The 14,524-nt window shown below is 41.1% G+C and overlaps 1 protein-coding gene across 2 annotated transcripts in view; it reads left to right on the top strand.

Annotated features, from left to right (window-relative positions):
* DCAF12 (DDB1 and CUL4 associated factor 12) overlaps positions 1-14,524 on the top strand; it is a 39,666-nt gene that overhangs the window by 12,668 nt on the left and 12,474 nt on the right. For both annotated transcript variants that reach the window (XM_025914325.2, XM_086683373.1), the window contains exons 3-4: positions 12,924-13,130; positions 14,218-14,278. In XM_025914325.2, the coding sequence (XP_025770110.1) occupies positions 12,924-13,130; positions 14,218-14,278 (268 nt within the window). The remainder of the gene's footprint in view (positions 1-12,923; positions 13,131-14,217; positions 14,279-14,524) is intronic.

The raw sequence follows: 14,524 nt of genomic DNA, 5'->3' as shown, positions 1-14,524 counted from the left end.
GCATCTTGGTTAGTATCTGTTCAGCGCCAGTAGGGTATAATTAGATGTTATTTCTGCACTTTGAGGAAGCCCTTGACAAATGGTTATTTTTCTTTTCTTTTTCAATTATTTTTCTGATTTGCCTGTTCCTGATCTCAATTACAGATAAAGCAAGATATTTGCCCATTATTTTTTCAACTCAGATCTTAGCTTAGGACATTAGTTTCCAAGTTTTTGGTCTCTTTTCTAGCAGATTAATATGTAAACATATGTCAGAATATCCACATTTGTTTGTTTTTTGGTTTTTTTTTTAAGATTTTATTTTTAAGTAATCTCTATACCCAACTTGGGGCTCAAACTCAACCCCAAGATCAAGAGTCTCCAGCTCTTTTGACTGAGCCAGAATATCCACATTTATACCAACAAATTTGATGATGTCATTTTGTATTGCATATTTAGATTCAAAGATTTGTGGGTTGAGTGTGGGCTCTGTTTCTTATTAACTTTGTGCCTATGGACAAGCTCAAATACCTTCTCTTAAGCCTTTCTTCTCTCACCTTTAAAATAAATGGAGAAAGTAGTACCTGCCTAGCAGGGTCAGGAACAGAATTAAATAAAATGTTACTCAGCACAGTGCCTAAAACATGTGTTTAGTAAATTGTTGATGTAATTAATGGTGGCAGTGAAGAAGAAGTGGCAGTAGTGATTTGTTGGTCCTAGACTTTAGGTTTATTTTTGGCCAGGTTTGGGTGTGCTTAAGGTAAATAGCATTTCTGTACCCTGTAAATGGCTTCTTTCTGTATGGTAGTTACATCCCAAGTAGCTTAGACATTTTACAATAATTCATCTAGGGCCACCTGGCTGGCTCAGTCAGTGGAGCATGCCACTCTTGATCTCAGGGTTGTGGGTTCGAGCCCATGTTGGGTGTAGAAATTACTTGAAAATAAAATCTTGAAAGAAAGTATCATCTAAAAATAAATAGATAAATAAATAATCCCTATTGTATTTATTATATTTATATAATAATTTATGTAAGGAAGTACAATTAGGAAATTATATTTAATTTCATTATAGAAGGAATACAGATAAAAGCAAAATATTTTTCTGTGTACAAATTAATACCTAGTTCTGATAAGGATGTGGTGAAACAGGTACATATATACATTGCCACTGAAACCCTTTTTTTTTTTTTTTTCAACGTTTATTTATTTTTGGGACAGAGAGAGACAGAGCATGAACGGGGGAGGGGCAGAGAGAGAGGGAGACACAGAATCGGAAACAGGCTCCAGGCTCCGAGCCATCAGCCCAGAGCCCGACACGGGGCTCGAACTCACGGACCGCGAGATCGTGACCTGGCTGAAGTCGGACGCTTAACCGACTGCGCCACCCAGGCGCCCCTGAAACCCTTTTTTGACAGCAATTTGGCATTATATTTCAAAAGTCTGGTACATATTAATTATTGAATGAAGAGCCTAAAAATATCATACCCTTTGACCTAATATTTTCAGACTAGGGAATTTATCCATAGGAAGAGAAGTCTTTTTTAATGATATAATCATTGCAAGCTATTTTATCTAAATATTAACAAAAAAGAGAATACTTGAATAATTTATGGTAAATCACATCTGCATGATATTATGCAGAAATTAACATAATTATGAAGACTAATAACATGCAAAGCATTTGATATTTTAAATGTAATGAGATACAGAATTCTATCTGTGCTTATTATAGCTGTACACAATTATGCATTGACAAATGAAAAAACAGATTTGAAAAGAGAGGGGGCACCTGGCTGGCTCAGTTGGTGGAGTGTGCAACTCTTGATCTCAGTGTCATGAGCTTGAGCCCCATGTTGGCATAGAGATTACTTGATAAAAATAAAAAGAGAGGATTCTGAGTGATCTTTTTTGCATTTTTTTTACTTCGTTATTGTTGATAAAATATTGTTAATAAACTTATTTTTTTAAATGTTACTTCAGCTAGATGAATTTTCTTTTTTCTTAGTCTAAAACAATGGTGGAAGTGGCCTTGTTCATTGCTTGTCTTGTTTATTGACAAAAATTCAGCATAGTTATGTATTATATATCTTTTCTGGGGAGAGGAAATAAAATACAGTGGTAGGATATATAGCAAAAGGAGTTTCCTTTCTGAGTCACATAAGGATTTTTTTCGAACTCAAAATAACATCTAGAGAGAAATCTTCCTTCTGAGTGGGCAAATACACAACCATATTGTCCTTAAGACTTGGTACTATAATGCTTAGAAAGTAAAAGTGAGAGAAATAGGATTTTGCAGTCATATCATTGTTTTAACACTGTTACTATTGAAAGCTTATAATTTTTTAATATACCAGATAAGTAATTAATATGTAACTATAATCTCTCTACTTTCCAGTAGTTTAGAGATAAGGCTCCCTGTTAATTCTGAATAGATGGCTTTATAACTAATTAGAAATGCTGTAGGGGAAGAAAAAGCTGAGAATAGAGTTGATTTCAGGGTTGTGAGTTTGAGCCCCGCATTAGGTGTAGAGATTACTTAAAAATAAATCCATAAAAAAAATTTAAAAAGAATACACTTCCAATAAATGACTCTTTAAAAAAATCAGTTTATTGAACTTGTTAGATATAAAATTTGCAAAGAATTATGTCACTTAATTCTAGGATAATTATAAATCCTAGTATGTCCTCCTTCCACAAAAATCATGATTCTAGTGGGAAAATACCAGAATTCAGGATCCCATAGGAAGTATCATTGCTAATTTTAGCAAGTCAGCCCATAGCCACCTTTTGAAGGAACAGTTTATAGTCACAATTCAGAGAGTAAGAGGTCTTGGCATAGCATAGGAGCCTGGATTTAGATACAAGGATGTTCATTGCAGTGTTTTATACTACTGAAAATTTGAACACAGCATAAATGTTTAATAATAGGAGATGCAGGGTGCCTGCTAGCTCAGTTGGAAGAGCATGATTACTTAAATCTTTAAAAAATAATAATAGGGCGCCTGGGTGGCGCAGTCGGTTAAGCGTCCGACTTCAGCCAGGTCACGATCTCGCGGTCCGTGAGTTCGAGCCCCACGTCAGGCTCTGGGCGGATGGCTCAGAGCCTGGAGCCTGTTTCCGATTCTGTGTCTCCCTCTCTCTGCCCCTCCCCCGTTCATGCTCTGTCTCTCTCTGTCCCAAAAATAAATAAACGTTGAAAAAAAATAAATAAATAAAAAATAATAATAGGAAATAATAATGTGCTAGTATACACATACAGTGAACTACCTTATAGGCATTAAGAAATATGTAGAACTATATCAACTAATTTGGAAAGCTGTTACTGCTGTATTAAATAAAACTATATAAAATAATATGTGACATCACATTTTAAAAATGAAGAAATATACGTAGGCATGTGACTGAGTGTGTAGTAAAGGGCCTGAAAGAAGATACAGAGAGTGAGTGATAGGATTGTGGTGGTTTTTATTTCCTAATACCTGCTTTTCTATGTTTTATAAATTTAGGATGCATTATTTTTGTATTTATTTATTTATTTATTTATTTATAACTTTTACTTATTTTGGGAGAGAGCACGAGTAGGAGAAGAGCAGAGAGAGAGAATTCCAAGCAGGCCCACACTGTTAGTGTCAAGCCCAGTGTGGGGCTCGTACTCACATACCATGAGATCATGACCTGAGCTGAAACCAAGGATCAAAAGCTTAACCGACTGAGCCACCCAGCCTCCCCAGTCCTTTTACTTTAAATAACCACACGATCTCTCCTTTAATATACTTGGAATTAAAACAATGACCTGGGCTTTCTGGTGTCACAACTCTTCTAGGTCCTGAACAGTCTGAAATATTTGTAGCTATGGAGTCTTGATATTGTTCAAGCAGCATATTGAGCTCAGCTGTATCCCCAACCTCCTGTGCAGCAGGATGCAGGTGGGCAGGGAACTGGCTTTTACAGGTGGGCTAGACAGAATGCCTGATTTTCCTGGTCATCGTTGAAGTCTTAAATACAACTCATTATCTTGATGCTTTTCTTATATTGTGCAAGTCATATGTGTTCGTTGAGAAAAAAATTAAGGTAACTGGGACTATGTTTTTATTTATTTGTTTGTTTATGTTAATGTTTTATTTATTTTTGAGAGCCAGAGACAGAGTGTGAGTGGGAAGGGGCAGAGAGAGGGAGACCCAGAATCTAAAGCAGGCTCCAGGCTCTGAGCTGTCAGCACAGAGCCCGACATGGGGCTCAAACCCACAAACTGTGAGATCATGACCTGAGCCGAATTCTGACGTTTAATCAACGAGCCACCCAGGTGCCCCATGTTTTTATTTATTTTGAGAGAAAAGAAGAGAACAAATCCCAAGGATCATGGGGCTCAATCCCAGGATCATCATCTGAGCCGATATCAAGAGTCTGAGCTTAGGGGCGCCTGGGTGGCTCAGTCGGTTGAGCGTCTGACTTAGGCTCAGGTCATGATCTCACAGTCCGTGAATTCGAGCCCCACGTTGAGCTCTGTGCTGACAGCTCAGAGCCTGGAGCCTGTTTCAGATTCTGTGTCTCCATCTCTCTCTGAACCTCCCCCATTCATGCTCTCTCTCTCTCTCTCTCTGTCTCAAAAATCAATAAAGGTTAAAAAAAAAAAATTAAAAAAAAAAAAAAAGAATCTGAGCCAACTGAGCCACTCAGGTGCCCCAGGAATTATGTTTTTAAAAGCTTATTCATTTAGGTGCCTGGCTGGGCCACTCAGTAGAGCATGCACCTTCATCTCAGGGTTGTAAGTTTGAGCCCCACGTTGGGTATAGAGATTACTTAAAAATAAGATTTTTTTTTTTAAGCTTATTTATTTTATACCATAGCATGAACAGCTTTCCATGTTAATAAATATTCTCTACTCTGTCTTTTTTTTTTCTAAGTAAACTCTACCCCCAGCAAGGGGCTTGAACTCATGAACCCAAGGTCAGTAATCACATACTCTACTGACTGAGCCAGGCCCATTCTTAAAAGCTGTATAATAGTCCACTGTGTGGCTATACCCAATCCCCTGTGGTGTCTCACTATTTAAAAATTTATTTTATTGGGGCGCCTGGGTGGCGCAGTCGGTTAAGCGTCCGACTTCAGCCAGGTCACGATCTCGCGGTCAGTGAGTTCGAGCCCCGCGTCAGGCTCTGGGCTGATGGCTCAGAGCCTGGAGCCTGTTTCCGATTCTGTGTCTCCCTCTCTCTCTGCCCCTCCCCCGTTCATGCTCTGTCTCTCTCTGTCCCAAAAATAAATAAATGCTGAAAAAAAAAAAATTTTTTTTTTTAAAAAATTTATTTTATTTATTTATTTTTAAAAGATTTTATTTTAGGAGCACCTGGGTGGCTCTGTTGATCGTCCGACTCTTAGTTTCGGTTCAGGTCACGATCTTGTGGTTTGTGGGTTTGAGCGCTGTGTTGGACTCCGCACTGACAGTGCAGAGCCTGACTGGGATTCTCTCTCTCTCTCTCTCTCTCTCTCTCTCTCTCTCTCTCTCCTCTTTCTTTTTTAATTTTTTTTTTTCAACGTTTATTTATTTTTGGGACAGAGAGAGACAGAGCATGAACGGGGGAGGGGCAGAGAGAGAGGGAGACACAGAATCGGAAACAGGCTCCAGGCTCTGAGCCATCAGCCCAGAGCCCGACGCGGGGCTCGAACTCCCCGACCGCGAGATCGTGACCTGGCTGAAGTCGGACGCTTAACCGACTGCACCACCCAGGCGCCCCTCTCTCTCCTCTTTCTGCCCCGCCCCTGCTTGCATTTGCACACATGCTCTTTCTCTCTCTCTCAAAATAAATGAATTTAAAAAAAAATACTTAAAAAAAAAAAAAAGATTTTATTTTTTAAGTAATTTCTATACCCCGTATAGGGCTTGAACTCTCAACCCCAAGATCAAGAGTTATATGTTCCACCAACTGAGCCAGCCCGGTGTCCCAAAATTAATACATTTTAGTTAAAACTATTCACCAATCATTATTTCCTTAGCATAAGTTCTTAAAATTGAAATTATAGGCTTTACGTGTGTTGAAATTTTTGATACATATTGTCTGACCATTTTCTGTTGATCTTCTTGGTCTTGGCTCTCTCCTTTGCTCCTACTCATTTTCTTGGTTTGGAATAGGAATGGATTCTTTGATTTTGGTTGTCTTCCATTTACCCAACTTTCAGCAGACTTAGGCTGCCCAGTTGGCTTTTTCTGTCTGACTGAGTATAATTTATCTTGATATCTGTGTAATCTATGTGGATTTGTTTTCCTTTATCCATTAGGCTCCAGGTAAAACACTTCGGAATTTTAGAAATTTTGTGAGCCCCTTCATTTTATTAAGCTACCTTCATCTTTCTATGTATGCACATTTGTGTGTATCTACGTGTATTATACATGCATTCAGAGATATACTCTCTAATTTTATAAGCTTCCTGATTGTAAGTCCTTTGCTTTCATTTTTTTCCCCTCTGTTCTAGAATGTAAGCTGCAGGGAGCCATTTAGATTCAAACTTACCTTGCCATGCTGCTAGTTCCTGGCAGGGATCCCAGTAGGTTAATGTGGAGCAGCCCCATTCTGGGGTTTGTTACAGGAACTGCATGAAGCCTTGGCCCCTTGTCAGAGAGCTTGGGGAAATACTCTGTGGCAGCTCACTCACATCCCTTTCCCTTCCTTTGAAAAAGCAAAAAGTTTCTGTCCTTCACATGGTGCTTTGTCATTCCTCTGCAAGAGTGAGGTTGGGGGTAAACTCCTGGTTTCCTGGGTCCTGTAGAGACTTAGCTATTAACTTTTTCATTTCCCCTGTATCAGATGTTTTTCATCAAGTGTAGATGAAACTACACCATACAGAACTAAACAAACATTAGAATAGTGTATTGCTGGGGCACCTGGGTGACTCCATTGTTTAAGTGTCTGACTTCAGCTCAGGCCGTGATCTCACAGTTCACGAGTTCAAGCCCCACATTGGGCTCTCTGCTGTCAGCACGGAGCCTGTTTCAGATCTTCTCTGCTCCTCCCCGGCTCATATTCTCTCTCTCAAAAATAAATAAACATTAAAAAAAATAGTGTATATGTTTTAGAATAGTATATCACTATTAATTGTTACTTGTTAAGCACCAATTATGTGCCAAGCCCTGTGCTGGATGCTTTATGTTTTATTAGATCTTTTAGCAACCCTAGAGGTAGATCTTATTCTATTTTTATAGATGAGAAACAAAATATAGAAAGGTTAAGTGACTTGCCTAAGATCACACAGCTAATAGGTAACAAATTTGAAATTCAAATCTAGATTTCTCAAAACTGGAGTCATTGGACTTAAGACTTTCTTGGACATGAATAGTTGAAACCTTTTCTCCACATCTTTTCTGGATGGCAGAAATGGACCTCTGTATTAAGACAGGAATGGCCACACACACACACGGATAAAAGAATGGGCTGACACAGTGGCTAAAATAATCTTTAGCCTGCCCTCAGATTCCATAAGAGAAACTTGGATCTTTCCAGATTGCAGGTCAGTTTACTCTTGTATCTTATCAAATTCATTACTCTTAGTATACAGAACAGATTCTCTACATCAGTGCTTCTCAAGCATCAGTATACCTAGAGATCTTGGGAAACTCCAGATTCTTATTAAATATGTCTAGGGCAGGGCTTGAGATTCTTGGATTCCAACAAGCTCCTTTGAATAGCAAGCATCTAGATCAGTGATTATTAAACCTGGGCAATCATTAGATTCACCTGGAGATCCTTGAAAAGAAGTCAGGTTTACAGGCCCCAGAGTTGGAAATTGGAGGCATTTTAGGGTAGGGCCTGGGAATTGTTTTTCTTTTATAGTGTTTCTAAAAAAGAAAACTCCCCAGGTTATTGTGATAATCAATTAGGGAATCATTGGTCTCAAAGGTAGCATGTTATGGATGCATTGTCCCACAAAACAAAAACACAGAGGTATAAGTGGGCAGTTAATTTTGCTTCATTAAACATTTGAGAGGGACTGTGTTGGTTAGAGATTATTTGCTCTAAAAGAGTAAGAAACCCACTCATGGTTGTTGTTGTTGTTGTTGTTGTTGTTGTTGTTTTTAATTTTTCTTAAATGTTTTATTTATTTTTGAGAGAGAGAGAACAGGGGAAGGGCAGAGAGACGGGGACAGAAGATCCGAAGCAGGCTCTCTGGCTCTGCACACTGACAGCAGAGAGCCCAACGTCGGGCTCGAACTCACAAACTGTGAAATCATAACCTGAGTCGAAGTCAGACACTTAGCCAACTGAGCCACCCAGGCACTCCCCCCGCTGATGTTTATTGGAAGGGCTAATATGCAAACCCCAAGAGTAGGAAGTATCTCTAGATCTCAGAAGGAAACAGAACTAAGAATTGGAAAGCTGTTAGGAATTAAGGATGTCCGTGCTGTCTCTCTTCTGTTCCTTTCTCTCTGGGACTGGCTTTGGTAGAAATTGGTCACCCAGACAGTCTGGTCTAATGCCTCCAAACCAGTTTCACATTCCTGAGAGAATCTGATCAGTCCAATCTAGCCTCTGGATTGGTTCTCCCTGAGCCAGGAGGCCACCTCTGGACAATTCTCTGATCTGGAGATCTGGACTTACATCAGACGCACCTTAATAGGGCCCCACTCTGAATGCAGGGATATGTGGTCCCCTTAACATTGTTGGTCACACTTCCTGAAAGGTGTCTTCTACAAGTGCTTACTATATAGCTTTGCACTGTTGGGGTAGGATTACAGAACTAAATAAGATAAATCTCCTACTCTTTGAATTGGGAGGGTGTTGTAATTGGGGGAGAGAGACAAAGATTTTAAATTAGTGTTGTGGGTAGAGGGGTATCTGGGAAACCTGCAAGAGAAAAACTTATCCAGCCTGGATATTTAGGGAATATTCAGAGAGGACATACTGAACTGAATCATGAAAGATAAGTACGTGCTGGCCACATATAGAAAAGAGGGGGAAGTAGTTGTGGCTTTGTGAACAGCACGAGCATGAAACAAAATAATTATATTTCATTGAAGACTTTGGGTGAATAATAAGTAATAAGCCATTATTTCTAGAGCATGAGGTCCATGGCAGGTTGTAAAGCTAGAGAGAGAGGTTGGGGCCAGATTGAGGAGTCTTGATGCTGTGATAAGGAGTTTAGATTTAGATAAAGAGGAATGAATAGTATTTTTTTCTTTTCTTTTTTTTTTAATGTTTGTTTATTTTTGAGAGAGAGACAGAGCGTGAGTGGAGGACAGACAGAGAGAGAGGGAAACGCAGAATTCAAAGCAGGCTCCAGGCTCTAAGCTGTCAGCATAGAGCCTGATGTGGGTCTCGAACTCACGAACTTTGAGATCATGACCTGAACCGAAGTCGGACGCTTAACTGACTGAGCCACCCAGGTGCCCACCAATGGAAATTTTTAACTGATATGGGAGGATTGCCATTTTTGTCAAGATGACGTATTAAAGTGTGGAGAATAGGGGCGCCTGGGTGGCTCAGTCAGTAGAGCGTCTGACTTCGGCTCAGGTTATGATCTCACAGCTTATGAGTTTGAGCCCTGTGTCGGGCTCTGTGCTGACAGATCAGAGCCTGGAGCCTGCTTCAGGTTCTGTGTCTCCCTCTCTCTCTGCCCCCACCCTGCTTGTGCTTTCTGTCTTTCATAAATGAATAAATATTAAAAAAAAAAATTTTTAAGTGTGGAGAATAGTTTTGATTTTGGCCTTGCCTGAAGGTACAAAGACCAGTTGCCATTGTCCAGACAGGTGATGAGAAAAAGGATGGAAAGGTAGGAGCCAACTGTGAGAATATTTAAGATGTAGATTTGGCAGGTCTAGATTGGATGATGGGAATGTGGGAGGAGTCGAGAAGGAAGGTAATTTGTTTTGCACATATTTTTTTTTATTTATTTATTTATTTATTTATTTATTTATTTATTTATTTATTTATTTTGAGAGAGAGAGAGCGAGAGAGAGCGAGCATGCACAGGCAGGCAGGGGACTGGCAGAGGGAGAGGAAGAGAGAGAATCTTAAGCAGGCTCCATATCCAGCACTTAAGAAACTGAACCACCCAGGCACCCCTGGACATTATTGAGTTTAAAATGCCTATGGAGTACATCAACAATGGTGCCTGTTAGGCCGGGAATCTGCCTTAAGTAGTTCTCAAGGCTTATATTACAGATTCAGGGGAGGTTGTGCCTCCCCACCCCACTTTCTTTTTAAAATTTTTCCTCAGTCTCTGGCACTCTTTTTTTTTTTTTTTTTTAATGTTTGTTTATTTTGAGAAAGAGACAGAGCATGTGCATGGGAGGGGGCAGAGGGAGAGAGAGAGAAAATCCCAAGCAGGCTCTGCACTGTCAGCACAAAGCCTGACCCCGGGCTTGATCCCACGAACTGTGAGATCATGACCTTAGTCAAAATCAAGAGTTGGACGCTTAGCTTAACTGACTGAGCCACCCAGGCACTCCAGTGGAGAGAGCTCTTAATCAGACTTCCTGCATCCCTGCCTTACACCAGCATAAATGCGTCCTGGACCAAGAGCAGACATGAAAGATGTTAGCACATGTGTGTGCCTCACAGTGCTGTCCATGCAGTGGGCAGTAGTGGTTAGTAAACACTTGAGTGAGCAAGCGAAGAGTGACGTGGGCAGTAGGTCCAGGTCCCTTAGATATGGGTGTTGATTAGAACATGACCTCACCTGACTGCATTCCCCTTCACTGACTTGGAAAGACATCCCTATGAATTGTTGGAAGGAAGCAAGTGGGGACATCGTGTAGTACATGCAGTCCTGATTCTGTCAGATTTCACATTCACCTCTTATTTGTGAGGTGAGGTCAGAAGGTTGAGTGTACCAGAAGGTTAAAGGCTGCCTTATTTGCTCTGCTACTGTTGATTCTTGCAAAGAGGCGCCACCTGCCTCTCAGTAGCTGGGAGCTAACACTCAGATTCCTCATCTGTAAAATGGGACCATCAGAGAGTTCTGGTCTGCTCATCTTTACCGCAGTCTCTGCCCCTCAGCACTGCCCACATCGGTGTGTCCCGAGCACTGTGGGGCCTCAGCAGCCTCCCCAGCCCCACCGACCCCAGGTGTGGCAACCACAGATGTCCCTGGACATGGCCAGATGTCCCCCAGGGGGACTTTTAAGTAACTGGAAGCCCCCAGCACAGAGTCTGGCATACTCACCAGCCAGGATTTTCCTTCTTCTCTACTGCTGAGGGCATTATCGTGGTGTTTGCTCACCTGGGTTTTAAATTAAAAAAAAAAAAAAAAAGTTGGACGCTTAAGTACCAAGCCATCCAGGCACCTCTCTCCCTGGCATTCTTATTCCAGGTACTCCTTCCCTTATATTTAAATTTAAGGCCTATCTAGTTTCTCCTTTCCTAGACCTTCTTCTGGCACAAGCAGTAGGTTACTTTATACAAAGATTTGACGTGATTTGGCTTCATCACAAGAGCTGCTGAGAGGATTTTTTTTTTTTTAATTTTTTTTTTTTCAACATTTATTTATTTTTGGGACTGAGAGAGACAGAGCATGAACGGGGGAGGGGCAGAGACAGAGGGAGACACAGAATCCGAAACAGGCTCCAGGCTCTGAGCTGTCAGCCCAGAGCCCGACGCGGGGCTCGAACTCACGGACCGGGAGATCGTGACCTGGCTGAAGTCGGACGCTTAACCGACTGCGCCACCCAGGCGCCCCTGCTAAGAGGATTTTAAGCTGACTTCCTACACTAAGGTGTATGACATTAGAGATTATTTCTCTCTCGTGCATAGACACATTGTTAGCTCCTAGAACAGTACTTGGTATTTTAGATGGTCCTGAACAACTGAGTGAAAGAGTGAATCATTTAATTCTATAAAGAGTTTATTAAAAGACTTGGGATTGTTCTTTCTCTGAGACTGATCTTTTCTGTAAAACATTTCTCTGAGTTAAATCTTGCAGAGTGGCAAGAGGTTAGTTTGGAAAAGAGGTGGAGAGCATTTCAGGCAGAAGCAGCAGCATGAACAAAGGCATGGGGCATGTGAATGGTGTATGTGCTTAGAGAAAAGCAGTGAGATAATTAATAACTCTTACCTTGTCATATGTCTCAGGTCACTCCAGCAAACCTAACATTTATAACACAGTTAATAGTGGTTATGATGATGGGTTCTGGGAATTGTTTACAAGTTTCTCTGCATGAGTAGATAAGAATTAGATATATAGGGGCGCCTGGGTGGCTCAGTCGGTTGAGCGGCTGACTTCGGCTCAGGTCATGATCTCGCAGTCCGTGAGTTCGAGCCCCACGTCGGGCTCTGTGCTGACAGCTCAGAGCCTGGAACCTGTTTCGGATTCTGTGTCTCCCTCTCTCTGACCCTCCCCCGTTCATGCTCTGTCTCTCTCTGTCTCAAAAATAAATAAACGTTAAAAAAAAAATTAAAAAAAAAAAAAAAAAGAATTAGATATATAAAATAAGTCCAGAATGGTAGAAAACCTTTAGTTGGGTTCTTTAGGTCCATAGTCTAATGAAAGTCCTCTTTGAAGCTGCCCTTTTTTTTTTTTAAGTTTATTTATTTATTTATTTTGAGAGTGGGGGAGCGGGAGCGGAGCAAAGAGAGAGGGAAAGAGGAGGAAAAGAGAAAAGAATCGCAAGCTTGGGACTGGGGCTTGATCTCAGGAACGGTGAAATCAAGAGCCAGATGCTTAACTGACTGAGCCAGTCCAGGCACCCCTGAAGCTGTCTTTGAATCCCAGACAGAGTTTACTGCTTGTTAATCTGTGTTCATGCAGTATATTATACCTTTCTCTGTTATATTTCCTTATTTTCATATTTCATTTGACTAATAACCCTGACTATGCCTTTAACAATTTCTAGGGTCTAACATGTAGTAGAGATTAATTAAAGTTTGATGGATAATTGAATGAATGGATGTTTGTACCCAGGGTTATCCATATTAAAGAGAAACTGTGTCACCTTCTTTATCCCTTTTCTTGTAGCTATTTGTAGTGGATGTGCAGACAAGCCAGATCACCAAGATTCCCATTCTGAAGGACCGGGACCCTGGAGGTGTGACCCAGCAGGGCTGTGGTATCCATGCCATTGAGCTGAATCCCTCCAGAACTCTGTTAGCCACTGGAGGAGACAACCCCAACAGTCTTGCCATTTACCGGCTGCCTACGCTAGATCCTGTGTGTGTGGGTGATGTAAGTTTCCCCAGTAATTGTAGTTAGAGGTAGCCTGTTTTTAAACAGAGCCTGCTAGGTAACATGGACCCTCCTCCCACATGCCCCCTGGGAAGGAATAGTTTCCCCTAGATTTCTGCTAACTCCAGGGGCATGGGGGTGGGGTGAGAGGGTAGAAATATCTGAATGGGGACTGAATTCCCCATAGAGAGTATCTGGTATTGAGAGTGTTGTTCAATAAAGCAGTGAGCAACACACCTCAGGGTCCAGCACCAGTGGATTTGTGTCTGAATCCACAATGTCTACATATCTCCCACTGCCCATAGTCAGAGAACAAAGTTTATTAAGTCATTCATTCAGCAACAACTGTTTATTGAGCTTTCTATGTCCAATCATTGTTTTGGACACTGGGGACATGCAATGAACAAAACAGATAAAGCCCCACACCTCGTGAAGCCTGTCTTCTAGTGGAGGGAGACATATAAACCAATATATAAACCAATAAATATTTACCAGCAGTATGTCGGAGTGTGATAAGTGCCATGGAGAAGTGTAAAGGCAGATTAAGGGGATAGAGAGAGTTGGAGAATGCTATTTCAGAGGATGGTCAGAGAAGTCCTCATTGATAAGAATGACATTTAGCAGGGAGACATAAAGGAAATGAGAGTACAAGTCATGTTGATGTCTGGAGGAAGAGAGTTCCAGACAGAAGGAACAGCAAAGAGGTCAGTTATAGCTCTTGTACCAGGAAGGTACAAGAGGAGAGTGGTAGGATGAAATTAGGGAGAGAAAAGGTAGGTGATTATGTGTAGGAGCCCCAAATAAGACATCCAGAGGTGGCAGGCCAGAGCGGTGTGTCCACCAGATATGTTCATTGCCCATGGGAATGCCGGTTTTATTCCAGCTTTGAGCTCCTCAAGACAGAAGTTAAAAATTGTGGGATCCTGCCGTATGGGTTAAGATGATCAGAGATCACTTTATCAGTTTTACAAAGATATTTTCAGTCAGACTGTATGCTTTTCAAGAGTATACATTGTAATCCTTATTTTACTAATTTATTTTTTTCCCCTCTCTCTCTGTACCTGTCTGTCACTTCTTCCTCTCCAAGGATGGACACAAGGATTGGATCTTTTCCATTGCATGGATCAGTGATACTATGGCGGTATCTGGTAAAATTACCCTTTTGTATGGAGTTTTGTGTGGCAGGGAGGGAGGGAGGGAGGCTAGAAATTGAAAAGGGGTAGTAGTGCGATTGGAAATAGCCCAGTAAACAGACCATCAGCCAGGGGCCAGGAGATCTTATTTCCAATATTGGCTCTTTCTCTTACTTATCATGTGTCCTTGAATAAGTCATTTCCCCTGTATATTCCTGATCTGGAAAGTGGAGTTTTGCTGGCATTCTTCATTTATTATTC

Source organism: Puma concolor, chromosome D4, assembly GCF_028749965.1.
Source record: "Puma concolor isolate L17-30 chromosome D4, mPumCon1.1.hap2, whole genome shotgun sequence".
Classification (NCBI taxonomy): Eukaryota; Metazoa; Chordata; class Mammalia; order Carnivora; family Felidae; genus Puma; species Puma concolor.
The sequence above is the reverse complement of the archived record's forward strand: the minus strand, read 5'-3'. Positions and strand labels throughout refer to the sequence as shown.